Below are 18,130 nucleotides of genomic sequence, written 5' to 3'. Positions count from 1 at the left end.
ACAATGCAAACAAGAAGAGATTCACAAAAGTCATGCAAATAGTTTTGCTTAAGCCAGGGTGCTTCCCCATGCAAATAGTTTTGCTTAAGCCAGGGTGCCTTCAGATGGTCTCACAATGGCATCTTTGTGACCCCAGCAGGGGTGTGGGGAGGAGGAGTCAACGGGAAGAAGGTTGGACTGAAAGGCCTTATCAGAAAGGCACAGGCGGATCCACTGGCAGGACCCAAGGCAGGGGCCTGGCACAATCAGCCTTCCTCTCCTGCAAACACAGACCCAGAAATGCCAAGGAAACCCGGTTACTCAGGGGTCTGGAACTCTGCTCCTGCTCACTATCTACCCTTCCAATTCATTCTGTAGCAACCTCCACTCTTAGGCCCAAAGGCAAAGGCTCTTCTCCTGCCAAATCTACCTGTTGCTCTCCATTGAATCCATGAATTCCCTCCACCAGAAGTCTTCCCTCACCCAGACTAAGTATCCCTCACCCAGACTCTGGGTTCCAATTGCCCTGCTCAGCAAACTGTAAGACTTGTGAAAACTATGCTGGTTATCTTTGGGAGGAAAGAGGGTGAGGATACAGAACTTTTGGTGGTGGGCGTGGTGTGGAACTATACATTATAATCTTACAAGCTTGTACCACAGTATTAGTAACAAATAAAAATTATTTTAAAATTAAAAATTGTTCTGCTCCACATAAACCACCATTCCCATAGCTAGAGAAATAGCACAGTCCACGATGGCACCAACATGCATAGCTGTGGGCCCAGAGTGCTAAGCAGTACTATGGTCCACTCTCTCTTTTTCCCTCCTCTCTCATTCTCCCTGTCTCTCTCATAAGTAAGTTGTGTGTGTGAGAGAGAGAGAGAGAGAGAGAGAGAGAGTCCGGCAGTAGCGCAGCAGGTTAAGCACAAGTGGTTCAAAGCACAAGGACCAACAGGGTAAGGAACCCGGTTTGAGCCCCTGGCTCCCCACCTGAAAGGGAGTCGATTCACAGGTGGTGAAGCAGGTCTGTGAGTGTATATCTTTCTCTTCCCCTCTCTGTCTTTCCCTTCTTTCTCCATTTCTCTCTTTCCTATCCAACAACGATGACAACAACAAAAATAACTACAACAATAAAAAACAAGGGTAACAAAAGGGAAAATAAATATAAAAAAATTAAAAAGAGAGAGAGAAGAGGAAGGAGAAGAAGAAAAAGAAAGAATGAATGAATGAAAGAAAGAGGGGAAAGAAGAAAAAGGAAGGAAGGAAGGCAGGAGGGAGGGAGGGAGGAAGGAGGGAGGGAGGGAGGAAGGAAGGAAGGAAGGAAGGAGGAAAGAAGGATGGAGGGACGGAGGGAGGGAGGAAGGAAGGAAGGAGGAAGGGAGGAAGGGAGGAAGGAAGGAAGGAAGGAAGGAAGGAAGGAAGGAAGGAAAAGAAAAGCCTACCCCTACACCTGCCAGCCAGGAGACACTTTAGCATGCACAAGGATCAGGGTCCAAACCCCCAGCGACCATATAGGAGTACAAGTACAATGTAAGTTTCACAAACAGAAGCGAAGTGCTATGCCCCTCTCTGTCTCTCATCCCCTATCTGGAAAAAAAAGAAAGAAAAAAAAAAACCGGGGTGGGGGGAGAAAGAGGTCCATTGGCAGCAATGGAATCATGCAGCCACGCCGCCAGCGGAAGTGAGGCGGGGAGAATTGTGGTAGTAATAAGGATTTTTGTTTTAGACGTTGAGGGAAGGAGAGAGAGATGACCACACCTTTCTTCCCCACTCCCCCCCACAGGCTGTGCACACCTCGGAGGATCACCCAGGGATTTAACCACCACCACCACCACCCCAAGATCCAGATGGAGCGGCCAGAGCTCAACAAATGTTTGTGGTAGTAATCAAATGAACGGAGGAAATTGGCCACCCCCAGCTTGGCCAGAGATCATTCTGTCTCCATCTCCCTCCCTCACCCCGGCCCCCCCACACACACACCCCTTCGGAGCTGGCTACACCCAAGTCCGACTTTGCTTCCTGCTGCGGCCCGTGACTTGGGCCCTGCAGGCAGCTCCGTAACTCTGCCCCCGCTCGCTCCGTAACACTGCCCCCGCTCCCCCCCAGCGCGCAGAAACTCCAGCTACGCCCTCTCCGCTGCACGGTTTAGAGGAACACAGGCCCCTCCCTCCCAGACCTGCGGTCCAACTTTCCCACCCTCCTCCTCCCGGATCTTTCCATAAACACCAGCTCTTCCCCTCAGTTACAAGGCGGAAAAGTTCTCCCTAGCAAGAACAACCGCTGCTGGGACCACAGGGTGTGGATGTAGGCTGAGAAGAGATTGGGTCCCGCGTCCCTTGGGGTGAGCCTGACCCCAGCTCGACGGTCAAGGTCAGCGGGAAGCCAGTGTTCACCGCACTACCTAGTGTATGCACTCCTTTATCTGCTCTGCTCTGGCTAGGAAGGTATCCTGAATACAGGTGACTGGGCCAAGCCCCACTGTTTAGATGCTGAAGAGACAAAACTTGAATTCTCTTCCCCTCCAGTAAGGGACAAGACCTAGATTTGAGGAAGGGGGGGGGAGGAAAGGAGGGACGCTCTAATCCACAGGAGGGCCAAGTGAGGTAAGTTTGTCCATCCTTCCTTCTAAGTGGACCCAGAAATCCTGAATGAATCAAACCAGGACCTCAGAAGGCTTGCCAGCTCCTGCTGGCATTCAGTCTGGGATTCAGTCCCGAAGGAGTTCTTCCTACAGTCTGTCTACCTTTTAAGGCCAGCCCAGTTCTTTGCTTTGTGGCAGATGCCCTGCATAAAATGCCACCTAGAAAGAAAACTGGGAGCTGGGCATTGACAGCCCGTTGAGCGTACACATTACCACATGCAAGGACCTAGGTCCAAGCCCTGGTCTCCACCTGCAGTGGAGAAAGTTTCACAAGCAGTAAAGCAATGCTGCAGTTGTCTATCTCCCTAAAAGAAAGAGAGAGGAGAGATGGGGGGAGGGGCTTGGAAGATGCAGTACTAAGCCTAGTGCCTCTTGATCTCCCACAACCAGAAATACCAAGAAACCTCTGGAAACTCCCTATAGCTGGCCCTGGCACCCGACATCTGATCCCTCCCACTCAGGACACTGTTAACATAGCTACTTCATTCACCTGCCCTGAGCCTGGCACCAAGTCAGTGCTGAGAGAAGATGTAACAAGGTGACTACACTTCCCTGGCTGTGTGTGTGTCTTGGATAAGTCCCTTCCTTTTACTTGGTCTTGTGTTGCTGAATATTCCAGAAGTGGAATGAGTAACAAGGATGCTAAAGAAATCTCCTCAGCATCAGAAACTTTCTAATAATATATTTATTACTTAGGCCTAAACACCCTCCTCCTCTACCTTTTCCTTCACTTCCCTCAATCACTCAATCTACTCAACTATAGAAAAGAAAGTCAGAAATATTTTTCCATCTTTTGTAATCTCTTCTGACAGAGCATCACCATTAGTGTTACCCCTTGATAAGCTTTAGAAGAAACACTATACAACTGGCCAAGAGTTATACTGTCAAAAACTATATATCAAGTAAAGAATAATTATTGTCTCAGCGACCTTTATTAAATCATTAAATTAAAGCGACCTTTATTAAAATCATCACACAAGTAAATGCAGAAAAACTTAAGGCTAAAGTAAGATCCCACTAAAATCCTAAGTCTAGTTTCTTCTTAACTTGAGGCTAGATCTCATAAACCTAATACTAGTTTGGATACAGTAAATGGCACTCAGTGCTTTAACAACTGAAAGAAAGTCTAAGCTTGTCAGAAGGGACTACAAAAGCTGGATAAGGGCAAGACACTGGCTCACTTAATGATGGCCTTCTTGGCCACTATCATCACCCAGGGTCCTAAATAGGGAATCCTTGGTCTACCCCACAGATAACATAGGCCTACACCTCTGATAGATCCCTCTCTCTACCATCACAGGTCACACCCATTGGGAACATTATTATAAGCCTTTTTGTAGGCTTCTTCAGAACTATACACTCACTATGAACTAGCAATGGTAGAACTGTCCCACTCTACAAAGGGAGGCTGGGTCATCCTACCCTTGACACTGGTTCTGAATGAGTGCAGCCTAGAATGCTCCCAGCTGTGACTATGGATTATCAGTTCAATCTGACAGGGACTCAGAGGTTGTACAGGCTCCTGTGCTAAATATGAGTGGATATGGTCTCCGGGTTAATCATTGTGGTAAACAGTTAACTGCAATTACATTATCTTCTTCAAGTTTGTGAGCAACCGTCAGCCCTAATCCTGCTTTCTAGTTCTATTCACAACTCTGACACCATTTTCCTAGACAATATTTCTAGTCCATGCCCATGTTGTTAGATACCAAGTTCAAACAAAGATTAGTAAACCACAGGCTCTTAGAACATTCCTAAAAGAGACTTCCTAGCTTCCTTCTACCTTAAGGTCCCTACTTTCATCTGTTCTACTCCTACTGTATGGAACCTGTTTATTAAATATTTTGCCCTGCTTTTTAGCCTACTACATTTCAGCTGCCAAGTTTCAGATGCTACTATGATTCCATCTAGACTTCCATGGACAGAGGACAGTACTTCCTGGAACCTCATCCCTCCAGAACCCTGCCCAACTAGGGAAGGATAGAAATAGGCTGGGGGTCTGGATCAACCTGCCAACACCTATGTCCAGTGGAGAAACAATATAGAAGCCAGAACTTCCACCTTCAGCAGCTCAGAAAGAATTTTGGTTCACGCTCCCAGAGGAACTGTAAGGGAAGTTTCCAATGGAGGGGATGGGATACAGAACTCTGGTGGTGGAAACTGTATAAAATTATACTCCTATTAATTTTTTAAATATTTATTCCCTTTTGTTGCCCTTTTTTATTGTTGTAGTTATTATTGTTGTTATTGATGTCATCATTGTTGGATAGGACAGAGAGAAATGGAGAGAGGAGGGGAAGACAGAGAGGGGGAGAGAAAGACAGACACCTGCAGACCTGCTTCACTGCTTGTGAAGCAACTCCCCTGCAGGTGGGGAGCTGGGGCTCAACGGGGATCCTTATGGCGGTCCTTGTGCTTTGGTCACCTGCACTTAACTGCTGCACTACAGCCCGACTCCCTATACTCCTATTCTTATAATCTTGTAAATCATTATTAAATCACTAATCAAAAAAGGAAAAAGAAACAAAGAAACTTCCTTCTCTGTCTCCTCTTCTCCTCTACCCTGGGCAGAGCCCCTCTGCCCTTCTCTGTTCTTTGCATCAATGCAGTCCCCCCACTAGCTCAGCAAAGAACTTGTCACCTTGCTCTCACTGAATCTTACGAGCTTGTACTTCCTGAAGCCCCACATATGAGGACTGTCAATGAATGCCTAGCCCCAAAACCTTCTGAGGACTCAGTTAAATGTTCCCCCAGCCTAGAAGTCAGGGTCTTTGGCACAGTGGGAGAACACCAAGTCCTTCAGGAAATGGAGGCTTCAGAAAGCAAAAGGCTGGATCAAAATCCTCTAAGAATAATATTTAGAGAAGGCCCAGAGGTTTGGCAGAAAAAAAAAAAAAAAGACACTAACTAGCTAGGGCCTGGACTGCAACCAACCTCTGCATGTACTCTAAGCCCAACACTAGGGCCCACAGCTCGAAAAGCTGTAGAGGAAGCCCCCTACCATCCAAATGCCCAGCTGGTGCTGTAAATGGGAAGTAGCAGGCAGCAGGGAGGTCTCAAAACTAGCAGACTCCCACCCCATAAGCTTCAGGCCCTTCTGCCTGACCCAAAGTCCCAATTGCCAGGTCATATAGGTTGCCTTATCCACAGACAGGAAGAGAGTAGTACTAAACCAAGTCCATGAGTAGAGGAGATGAGCTTGAGTACTAAGTGTCCCCTGGCACTATCTCCTCTGCCAAGCTAGACTCCATCTACTCTCCCACATGAGATGCATATTGAGTATCTGTTCACTCACAGACCTGGATGTATGAAGGCAACCACAGTCTTCTACCCCTTAAACCCTGCTTGTCAGTTGTGCTTTCCTTGACCCAAGCTGCAACTTCCTCTGTGGTTCTCCAACCTCCCAAGTCATCCATTCACCCCACCACCTCCCTCCTCCCACCCATCCAGTTGCCCTCAGGACCAAGTCCTGGCTCCCCATCTATATTCACATTCCTGACAGCCAGGGTCTGCTTCTGTCCCTGCTGTTCCCTGAACCAGAGGGAAACAGCTAGGACTTCAGGCTTAAGAGCTTCAGCTCATACCATCACTTCAACCAGAAAGAGTCTCTTAACTAAATCTCATGATATTATACACACACACACACACACACACACACACACACACACTTTCAGAGTCCAGATCAAATTTCAGAATCTCCAAGAAGCCTTCCTCAATTCCTCACACTTGAGCACTAACTGCTCCTCCCAGAACCCCACAGACCCCCTGATCTTCCCTCAGTCATGTTCTGACATGCTTTGGTGACAGCTGTTTGTATTATATTTCTGTTCCTCCTAACAGGACATAAGTTCCTCCCAAGACCATCTCCAGGCTCTAGTCAGAGACTATCATGAAGCCAACCCATGAGAGTGTGAGTGAAGTGATAAAAAGCAATTCTGTTTAAACATTTATGATAGAAAGGTAAAGATGGCAAATGAAATGACACAGGTCATGGTTCATAGTGCATTAGTAGACAGAGCAGGGAAGGCAGGCAGGGTGAATCCTGTGTGCCCCCAGATGGGGCCTCAGAGGAAATGCTGGGCTGATCCATGGTTGGGAGGGAGGGGAGGTAGCGTGACCAGATCTGGCTCTGCTATGGAGAGCTCAGGAAATGGGCCCACCCCTCTGGGTCTCAGAGCTCCCTCCTATAGAATAACCCTTACATGTCTCCTTGGAACAGCTCCCCTGAGCACTGAAGACGCAGACCCCATAGGAGAGCTTTGTAAGCTGTAATGCACTGGCCACCTGCATGTTCCTCCTCCTTCACCTCTGCTCCCCACAAACCAGGCCTTTGCTAATACTGGGATCTGGAGGCCCCTGGCTTCCCCAAATAACACCAAATCAAACTTTCTCCTTTGGGAAAGCTGCCCAGCCTCACAGTCCACACAAATTTCCTTCCTCTCTTCTCTGACTGTCAGGTCCTTTGAGCGTCACAACAGAAAGCACAGGCTCCCCCTCCCACCCATCTTCTTGTGTACTTACTCTACAGGTGGGGAATGGAGACTCAGAGGGGTGGCTCACACAGCTAGGTGGTGGAGGGCCAGTACACCCAGGATGGAGAGGGAGGGAGGAAAGACGGGGGAGGGAGACTGACTGAAGGAAGAGCTGAATTCTTCCACCTGGAACCTGGTACGGGGCAGGATGGAATTTCACAGGCTCTGACTTTCTCCATCATCATAGGGGAGAGGAAACCAAAAGGAGCCAGAGACCAGGGGAAGGGCAAGGTTGTCTCCATGAAACGGGCTCACAAAGTGCCTCGGATCAGACAGATCCCACCTCGAAACCTGAGCCCTGCACTGCAAGAGCTGGGAGGAGCTGGACAACAGCTAATGCCTCAGTTTCCTCATCTTCCTCAAGGATCCTGGATAAAGATTCCCTCTTAGTGGAGGAGAGCAAGTCAGATCTATAAATAGATCCCCACCCTTCCCAGAATAGTCTTCCCAGAATAGCTAGTGTACCCAGCGTGCTTCCTCCAAGGGAGTTAGGAATGAAGACCCATCCCCAAAAAGTTAGAGGATGGGGCGAGAGAGTGAGCCTGTTCACCAGTCTACTTTCCCTTTGGGGCCTACTGCTTCCTCCCCAAGAGCTCTGGGAACCTCGTAGACAAGACAGCTGTGACAGCAACAGCGAAGGGGCTCCAGCTGGGGGGCCCAGAACAGGTTAAAAAAAAAAAGGCAGGAGAAGAACCCAGCCCACCCTTCGGGGCGGAGGGAAGAATCCAGCAACTCGATACACCAAGTCAGACACCCCACTCTTAGAGGAACCCCATCCCATCCACAGCCTCAGCCCCCCACCCCCTTCCCAGGGAACAGAAAAAGGAAGCTGAGCAGGAGAGAAGAGGAGTGGGGGGCAGACCAGGAGTTAAGGGTGGGAAGCTCCGCAGGGGCAGAGAGGGAGACCAACCTACCCGGCGCTGGAGCCTCGGGGTCCACAGCGAGTGTGACCCGGGGTGGGGGCAGCAGCAGCAACGGGAGCACGAGTAAGCCCAGCAAGAGAATCCTCCCTGCAGAGGAGACAGAGAGGTAAAGGCTGAAACTGGCACTCAAGGCTCCACCTGCATGCCTGGGATTCCTGGGGTCGCCGGGACTGAGCTCACTGTTCATGGTCCTGAGAGGTGGATGCGTGAGGAACACAGACCACGGGTTCCCGGAGTTCTGGTGCGTCTGACCCTCCCCCTCCCCACCCTTTCCTTGACTCCACCTCCTTTTCCAGCCAGCTGTCACCTCGGTCCCCGCCCACTTACTTCATTACTCCAGCCCCAACCAAAACCATTGAGGTTAAGGAGGTGAAATTTCTTTAGTTTTGCTTTGTTTTTCACTTTTTTTTTAATATATAGAAGCAGAGAAAAACTGAGAGGGAAGTGGGAGAGAGAGAAAGAGAGAGAGAGATAAAAAGAGAGAGAGAGAGAGAGACTTGCAGCACTACTTCACCACTCATGAAACTCCTCCTTCCTCCACTCTAAAGGTGGGATGGGGTTTGAACTAGTGTCCTTGCTCATGGCAATGTGTGTGCTCAACCAGGTGCGCACCTGGTCCCACAACTAAAGAGGGTTTTGCTCATTTGTTTATGTTTTGTTTGGTTTGGTTTTTGCTTTAGCTTTTAAGAATGCTGTGGACCTTTGTGAGTACTCTGGTACTTACGGTTGCCGGGAAGACACAGAACTTTGGCAGGGGATACAGTGAGGTGCAGAGCTATGGTCCTGTACCCTCATCATCCTGTAAACCGTTATGAAATCACTGGTGAAAAAATAAAATAATAAAAGTGCTTGGGGCCCAATACTGTGCCTATTTAGTACACAGGCAATTGAGACTCAGAGATGATGTGAATGAAGCCATCTATAGGACACAACCCCCCCCTTGCAAAGGAAAGGAAGCCCATACACACCCCCACCAACACACACACACACACACACACACACACACACACACACACACCTTTGGATGGGAAGTCTGCTCCCTTAGGAGACCTGAGTTCAAATGCAGACTTTATAGCTCACTAGCTCTGCCACCTGGGGCTTGGTACACACCCTCTCTAGCCCACAGTCTTCTCAACTAAAAAAAATGGGGATAATTTTAAGATTATCTCAAGAGGAGAAAAAAAGATTATCTCAAGGATTGTTGTGAGATTCAAGAAGGGTCAGGAATATAAGACCCTGGCACCACATAAACATACACAAAGGCAGCAATAATTTTTTAAGAGGTCTTTTTTTTTTTTTTTGCCTCCAGGGTTATTGCTGGGGCTTAGTGCCTACACTACAAATCCACTGCTCCTGGTGGCCATCTTTTTTCCATTGTTGTTGTTGCTTTGGCTGCTGTTGTTGTTGGATAGGACAGAGAAAAATTGAGAGAGGAGGGGGGATATAGAAAGGGAGAGAAATATAGACATCTTTCTTGAACCAAGCTCCTCACTTGGGTCCTTACACTTTGCACTAAGTGTCCTTAGCCCAATGCACCAGTGCCTGGCCCCCAGCAATAATTTTTCTTTTCTGAAAATCAGTGAGATAATACACAAATCTCCAGAAGCAGTGCCTAGCACACAGTAAATGCTCAGTTTTCTGGAGACACTATTTCCAAAAATGTCTTCACTCAGATTCCAAGGCTAACGAAGACCAAGGTTCCAACAGGACTCATATCTGCCTGTTGACTTTATTTTTTTAAGATTTTATTTATTAATTAATGATAACGATAAGAGGAGAGAGAGAAAGAACCAGACATCACTTTGGTACATGGACTGCCAAGGGACTGAACTCAGGACCTCATGTTTGAGAGTCCAGTGCTTTATCCAGTGTGTCACCACCTGGACCATCCTGTTGACTTTACAACATCCTGTTCTTTTTTAATGTTAGTGGCTGGATCCTGGAAGGGGAAGAGGTGGATATTAAATCACACAAATAGGGGCCAGGCGGTGGCGCACCTGGTTAAGTGCTCACATTACTAAATTACACAAAGTCTCCTTGCCCCCCCCCATGCCCACAGGTTTTTCTCCCTTAGTTTCTCCCTCAGACATCCCATGATCCCCACAGCAGAAGAGGTCTGGCACAGGAGCTTCTGTGAGCTCCCAGGTGTCTTTGAGACATGGGAAGAGTGCCAGGTACAAGAGGTGAGGGCTGTTGGAAAGTCCTTCCTACATCCCCACCCGAGCAGTTCCCATGCTCTACTGGGACACATGCCAGCGGCCCTAGGGAGACTGGGCAAGCCAAGGCACACCTGGGGAGGGAGTGGGGCAGGTGAGGAAGGCCTTGGGCCCTGGGGAGCTGAAACAGCCTTACCCCCACCCCAGATCCAGCCCCAGAGGTCTCAGGTAACTGCCCAGGCAGGGCAAAGAAGCATGAATTCTGGGTTATTGTGCAAAGGGATGGGGTCAGGGTATTGCTTTGGGGATTCAGTTACCCAAAGAAGACAGCACTTTTGTGTGAAGAAAAGCAAGAAGAATGGGAAGGCGACTTACTTCCTCTCGTATCCCCAGGTTGTCCCTCCCTTTGGGCCCCAGGCCCAGCAAGTCACCACTCCCATATGGCGACTTACTTCCCATAGTCCTAATATTGCCATCCAGCCATTTGAGAGCAAAGGAGCAAATATTCCCATGTGTCTGGCATTGGAAGAGTCTTAGACCAGGAGTCATTTGAACTGAGTTCAGGTCTCTGCAGTTTTCCAAGCCTCGGGCTTCCTGTTTGAACAACACAAAGGTCACATCAGATGGACTCCAAGAACACATCCAGTCCTGACATGGTCCAGTCACTGTGGCTGGGCTCTCTGACTCACACTGTAGAGCCTGAAATGGAGATGATGAAAGAGATCTAAAAGGGAGACAGGGACAGGAGCCCAGCAAGATGATTGTGGTGACCAATTGGCATTGAAGCTCCACCAAAAGAGACGACTTGAAGATACTTTGGGAAAGAGTGTAGGCGAGGGTGGTCAGGTTCAAATGTGGTTCTCCCTTTCTCTGTATCTTCCTTTTTCTTCTCAATTTCTCTCTGTCTTATTAAATTAAGAAATAACAAGTACGGGTTTCGGTGTGGCACACCTGGTTGAGCACACCTATTAACCCATACAAAGACTCAAGTTCAAGCCCCCAGTCCCTGTCTGCCTTGGGGACACTTCATGAGAAGTGAAATAGTGTTGCAGTTGTCTCTCTGTCTCTCTCTATCTCTCTCCTTCTCTAGCTTCTCTTCTCTTAATCTCTCTCTAACCTGTCAGATGTTTAAAAAACAAATAAATATGGGGGGCAGGCAGTAGTGCAGCAGGTTAAACAGGTCTGCAGGTGTCTATCTTTCTCTCCCCGTATCTGTCTTCCCCTCCTCTCTCCATTTCTCTCTGTCCTATCCAACAACAACAACCTCAATAACAACAATAATAATAACCACAGCAATGATAAAACAACAAGGGCAACAAAAGGGGAAAAAAGAGGAGGAGTAGATTCATGGTGCAGGCACTGAAGCCCTAGCAATAACCCTGGAGGCAAACAGAAAAGAAAAAATAAATAAATAAATACATATAAACAAAAGTTCAAATGTGGATTAATATTTAGTCTACTCAGAAGGGGTCTAACATGCGGCTTGAGTACACAGGAATGAGGCTCAAGTTAGCCCTTGCCCACATCCTGGGAAAGGGGCTATGGCATAGGGTCACTACTTCCCAGCCCTCTGCATCAAAGTTTATAAACTCCAACATTTACAGAATTTTTCTGATCTTCATGACAGTGAACTTCCACTTGTTGGGTAAGAAGACCCACTTCCTGCATCCCCTGGGGAACTTCCTCTGACACATTTCCTTCTCCTGTCCGGAGGAGCAGATTCAGATTCTCAGTCACAGCAGCACACTAGACTGTTTTTTTCCTCCTCTCTCTCCATTATTGGACTACAAGCCTACTGACCACTTTTAACCTCCCCAGAGGAAAGCACAAAACATCCAGCAAGTGTTGGTTCATTAAATGAAGAAATGAGTGGTTGAGTCTATTAGGAAATAAAGACTTTCTATGAGTGAGTAAGTAAGTGGGTGAGGATTCCAGACCAACCACTGTCATCAAAATAACTGACAACCAATCAGTCTCCTGTGACAACCACCAGAAATGTCAGTGCCCTGCCTCAGTTTCCCTGCCTTCCCCAGCTGGGTCATGACTCTCACTGGTCATGCTCTACCTCAGACCCTGAGCCACAAGAAGCTAAAGATTCCTTTCTCTATACCCACTGGCGGCATGGCTGGTGGCCCTTGACCCCCTCACAGGCCCCATACGAATCTCATGCTGTCTCACCAGAGGCCCCAGTGAGGGCCTGGATTTTTTTTTTCCAAGTTCAGGTAACACTGACTTATAAGATCATATATGTAAGGATACAATTTTAAATCTCTTTAAAGTATGCATCACCACACCATCAAGTTGTCACTATCTTTACACCACAAGCCACAGGACTCCCCTGCCCCACCCTTTTATTTATTTATTTTTTAAGGAGAACTCTGGTTTATTTAAAGATATACTGTTTATAGTAATAGTTTTTTCTTTTTTAAGTTATATCAATACTTTGTATTTATTTATTTTTATTGTCAATTCTTTTTACTTTATTTTTTTTTAATTTTTATATTACAGAATTACATGTTGACAGGGGTTTGAATCCACACCATTCCCACCACCAGAGTTCTGAATCTTCACTCTCCCCACTGCAATCCACCACTGTTCCCCTAAAGTTGTAGACATGGCCAACCATCTTCTCTGTCCACATTTATACATATCTTCCCTCTGTCCACATTTATACAGTTGCCCCTTCTTTTTCTGATTCGATCCTCTCTTCCACTCTAAGCCACTCATAACATCACAGCTGCCTCCATATGTCCCTCTCCTTTTCCTTCTCTCTCTCTGGATGCTGATGGAGCTGGAGTGCAGAGTCCTAGTATCTTATCACTTCTCCCCCACAGGGAGTATGGATCAAGGTTGTTTATCGGGAGCAGACAGTAGGAGTTCTGGCTTCTGTAACTGCTTCTCCACTGAGCATGAGCCCTGACAGGTCGATCCATACCCCCAGCCTGTTTCTATCTTTCCCTGGTGGACCAGAGAGAGAGGCGAGGGTCTAGGACATGACTTCCAGAGAAGTTGGCCCCACCCTTTTATTTTCATTACTCCTCCTTTTTGCAACCTCAGTTTGTGTTTGTTCAATTTTATTTGTTCTGGCATGTTTTTTTTGATATCTTTATATTTCACATATAAGTAAGATCACCTGGTATTAGGGACTGGGGGGCAATCACCCAGTAGACTGTGCACATTACCATGCTCAAGGGCCCTATTTCAAGCTCCTGGCCCCCAGCTGCAAGAAGGATGCTTCATGCGTGGTGAAGTACTACTGTAGGTGTCTCTCTTTCACTCTCCTTCTCTATTCCTATCAAAAAAAAATGTTTTGAAGGGAAAGAAAGAAAAGGGGATGGGAAGGAAAGGGAGGAGGGGAGAGGAGGAGAGGGTAAGGGAGGAGGGGAGAGGAGGAGAGGAGGGGGGAGGGAAAGAGAAGGGGGAGGGGAGGGGAGGGGAGGGGGAGAGAAGGGGAGGAAAGAGAGAAAGGGGAGGGTGGGAAAGAGGAGGGGGAGAGAAGGGGAGGAAAGAGAGAAGGGGGAGGGTGGGAAAGAGGAGGGGGAGAGAAGGGGAGGAGGAGGGGGACAAGAAAGGGAGGGGGAGATGGGGGAGGGAAAGGGGAGAGAAGGGGGAGGGGAGGGAAGGGGGAGAGAAGGGGAGGGTGGGGGAGAGGAGGGGGAGAGAAGGGGAGGAGGAGAGGGAAAGGAGAGGAGGGGAAGATAGGGGAGGGGGAGAGGAGGGGAAGGGGAAGGGAGGAGGAGGAAGGGAAGAGAGGAAAAAAATGCTACTGGGAGCAGGGAGTTTATCCTGCAGGCACCAAGCCCCAGCAATCACCCTGGTGGCAATAAAAAATAAACCCTCCAGTGTCTGGCTTCCTCCTTCTGACTTTTTCCCTTAGCACGACCTCCTGCAGATCCATGCATGTTGGAGCACAAAGCAAGGCTTCACCTTCTCTTGTAGCTGAGTATTCCACTGTCACTATTTCCCCTCACTGAGCACTCAGCTTGTTGTAAATACTGCTGCAGTGATCATACATATGTCTTTTCAAATTAGAGGTTTTGTGTTCTTTGGATAGATAAGTAGGCCCAGAACTGTTGAGTCATGTGGAAGACCTATTTTTAATATTTTGAGAAAATCTCCAGACTGCTTTCCATAGAAGTTAGACCAGTTTCCATTCCCACCAGCAGCATACAAGGGTTTCTTTTTCTCCACGCCCTCACCAATTTCTGTTGTCTCTGACCTTTTTGAAGTAGGCCATTCTCACAGCTATTCAGAGGTATGTCATGTTGTCTTAGTTTGCACTCCCCTGATAATAAGTAATGAAGAACATTTTTTCATTTTCCATTTGTCTCTCTGTATGTCTTTTTTTGATGAGGCTTCTGTTCATTTCTTTTCCTTTTCACAGCATCTTTCTGCTTTTTTGTTGTTGAATTGTTCAAGTCCTTCATATATTTAAGCTATCAGTCCTTTGTCAGAGGCAATAGGATGGTTTGTCTTTGGAAGGATGGTTTCTTTGATTATGCTGAAGCTTTTTAGTTTGACATAATTCCCTTGATTTATTTTAACATTTGTTTTCTATGGCATTAGAGAATTAAAACCAAGATTATGAAGTGTTTTGCCTGTTTTCTTCATTCTGCTTTAGGACTTCAGTTTCTAACATCCAAGGCTTTAGTTCATTTTGAGTTAACATTTGTACATGGTGTGAGATCCTGATCCATATCTGATTTTCAAAGTTATCCTTGCTGGTTCTCAATCATCAGTTAAGATGACTAATTTATTTATTTTATTTTAGTGAAAGAGAAATAGAGACAGAGAGGCCAGAGCACTGTTTAGCTCTGGCTTATGGTGGTGCCAGGGACTGACCCTGGCACCTCTGGGGCCTCAGGCATGGTCCTCACCCATTATTTAGAAATCTAGGATTGACTCTTACCTGAATCACTCAGGACCAGCCCCACCCTGCCCCACCTCTGGAAGCAGCTTCACAGCTGGTGAGAAAAGCTTTAGAGTGACAGCCAACAGCCCTTCAAACCCCAGCCTTCTCCCTCAACTCTCTCAGTGTGACTTTAGGCAGCCAATTGCCTGCTCAGGCCTCAGCTTCCCCATCTATATAATGGAGTTAACAATTCTTTTTTTTCTAAATATTCATTTATTTATTAATTCCCTTTTAATGCCATCATTGTTGGATAGGACAGAGATAAATAGAGAGAGGAGGGGAAGACAGAGGGGGAGAGAGAAAGATAGACACCTGCAGACCTGCTTCACCACCTGTGAAGCGACTCCCCTGTAGGTGGGGAGCCAGGGGATCGAACCGGGATTCTTACCCCGGTCCTTGCGCTTTGCACCACCTGAGCTTAACCCACTGTGCTACTGCCCGGCTACCCCGGAGTTAATAATTCTATGCTTGCAAGAGTTCAGTGGATGACATAAAGTGGTCCAGAAGATGACCAATGCTAGTTGTTTACCCACTTCCGCTTTCATTCCCAAACTCTGAGGTAGGGGCTTTATGCAAAGTTCTCTTCCTCCTTTTCTTTACCTGCTCAGCACCGGGTAAAGATTGAACACTGGTGACCACAATAACAACTAATATTTCTCAAGTATCTAATCTGTGTTAAGCAGGTTGCTATGTATTTCACAGGCACTATTGCATACAATTTCCTCAACATTCCTATTTTTGCTTCCATATTTCTTTTTTTGTTTTGTTTTGCTTTGTTTCTTTACTGGGGAGGGTGTTAATGGTTTACAGTTGACAGTAAAATACAGTAGTTTGTACATACATAACATTTCTCAGTTTTCCACATAACAGTTCAACCTCCACTAGGTCCTCCTCTGCCATCATGTTCCAAGACCTGAACCCCCCATTTCACCCCCACCCCAGAGTCTTTTACTTTGGTGCAATACACCACTCCAGTCTCAGTTCTGCTTAGTGTGCTTCCATAGTTCAAAGAAACTGAGGTCTAGGGAGCTGAAGCCACTTGCCAGAGTTAAACCAGGAGGAACTAGGTTTCAAAGCCCAATCCCCTTGTTCTGTAATACCAGGTACCACTGGACATCTCGCCACTGTTTGGAGTTAGTTAACAGGAAACAGAAATTCACCATTTTTTAATATGGTGGTTAAAGGGTGCAATGTATACAACATCTATGCACAGAATATTTTTACATCCCTTTTGCATTAAAATTCTCATATCAGGTGGTCCGAGAGGTGGCACAGTGCATAAAGCATTAAACTCAAGCATGAGATCCTGAGTTTGATCCCTGGCAGCACATGTACCAGAGTGGTGTCTGGTTCTTTTTCTCCCCTCCTATCTTTCACATTAATAAATAAATAAAACATTTAAAAAAGGAAGAAGAGAAATTCTCATATCATCAACAAAAGCAACCTATCATAGTGCCAATTATGCAGAAGAAGAAACTGAGGTAGAAAGATTCCTCTAGATCCTTCTGGGAGGAGGTGGAGGGCTTATAACTTCTACTGGAACCCTAACTGAATGGCTTTTGGTACCTTCTCCCCTTTGTAACTATGATTTTTTTTTCTTGTTTCCATTTTCTTGTAAATAGTATAGCTGACTTGCTTAAGGCCACAGGCTTAGAGGTGGCAGAACTGGAATCTGAGCCCTGTTCTGTTTGATGTCAATGTCCACAACCTCAGCTCCTTGCTATACTCCACCTCTGGTTCTCTTGCATCCCAAACTCTGAATCTTTAAAACAAACACCCAAATCCTAGTGAAGACAGGCCAGAAAGGCAGATAAACAAGCAGGAGGCCAAAGAGTGGAGAGTCCCCAAGCTCATCCGGGGAGTTTCCACTGCAGGGTCCTCTGTCTTACAGAACTCAGCACTAGTGGCTGGTGCAATCTGATTGGCACAGGATGGCTATGTGGTCACATCACTGGCACCCTCCCCCCACTTGCCAATACCATCACTGTAATCTGCAGAACTCAGCTTCTGGAATCTGAGGACTCAGCAGCTTATGACAATGCCAGAGGAGCCCAAGGAAAGAGCTGGTGTCTTGCTAAGGGACAATGGTTGTTCTAGGGGCTGCTGGAGTTGAAAAATGTCACCACCAGTCCCATATCCTGTACCTCTTGGACCAGAGTTGAAGGAAGAAGTTTTATCCCTTAGTGTGTGTGTGTGTGCATGTGTGTGTGTGTGTGTGTGTGTGTGTGTGTGTGTGTGTGTGTGTGTGTGTGTGTGTGTGTTCAAAGACTCCTATTGCTACAGTTTATAATTTACTAAGTCACCTGCATTTCTCTGAAAGACTACTGAATGGTTTTGCTCATAAGTGCAATATAAAGAATCGAAACACATAAACTTGAAAAAATAAGTAAACAAATTATCTCTAAGACTTTGTGATGGGGCCGGGTGGTGGCACACCTGGTTGAGCATACATGTTGCAATGCTCAAGGACCCAGGTTCAAGCCCCTGGTCCCCACCTGCAGGGGGAAAGCTTTGCAAGTGGTGAAGTAGTGCTGCAGGCATCTCTAGGTCTCTTTCCCTCTTTCTCTCTCCCCCTTCCTCTCAACTTCTGGCTATCTCTATCCAATAAATAAAGAAAGAGGGAGTCGGGCTGTAGCGCAGCGGGCTAAGCGCAGGTGGCGCAAAGCGCAAGGACCGGCGTAAGGATCCCGGTTCAAGCCCCCAGCTCCCCAACTGCAGGGGAGTCGCTTCACAAGTGGTGAAGCAGGTCTGCAGGTGTCTGTCTTTCTCTCCCTCTCTCTGTCTTCCCCTCCTCTCTCCATTTCTCTCTGTCCTAGTCAACAACGACGGCTACAACAAGAAAACAACAAGGGCAACAAAAGGGGATAAATAAATAAAATTAAAAAAAAGAAAGAAAAAAAATTTTTTAAAGGCTTTGTGATAAGGATGGTGGTTATCCTCAGGAGGGAGAGGGCAGTAGAGAAGACAAAGGACTGTGGTGGTGGGCA

General features: G+C 47.0%; 1 protein-coding gene across 1 annotated transcript in view; it reads right to left on the bottom strand.

Annotated features, from left to right (window-relative positions):
- The window catches only part of PTGS1 (prostaglandin-endoperoxide synthase 1), a 35,616-nt gene extending 27,287 nt beyond the window's left edge, over window positions 1-8,329 (bottom strand). The window contains exons 1-2 of the mRNA XM_007539942.3: window positions 8,256-8,329; window positions 8,067-8,162 (exon numbers count right to left, since the gene is read on the bottom strand). Of these exons, the coding sequence (XP_007540004.2) occupies window positions 8,067-8,162; window positions 8,256-8,262 (103 nt within the window). The 5' untranslated portion in view covers window positions 8,263-8,329. The remainder of the gene's footprint in view (window positions 1-8,066; window positions 8,163-8,255) is intronic.
- Between the last annotated feature and the right edge of the window lie 9,801 nt (window positions 8,330-18,130).

This window comes from Erinaceus europaeus, chromosome 10, assembly GCF_950295315.1.
Source record: "Erinaceus europaeus chromosome 10, mEriEur2.1, whole genome shotgun sequence".
Classification (NCBI taxonomy): domain Eukaryota; kingdom Metazoa; phylum Chordata; class Mammalia; order Eulipotyphla; family Erinaceidae; genus Erinaceus; species Erinaceus europaeus.
The sequence above is the reverse complement of the archived record's forward strand: the minus strand, read 5'-3'. Positions and strand labels throughout refer to the sequence as shown.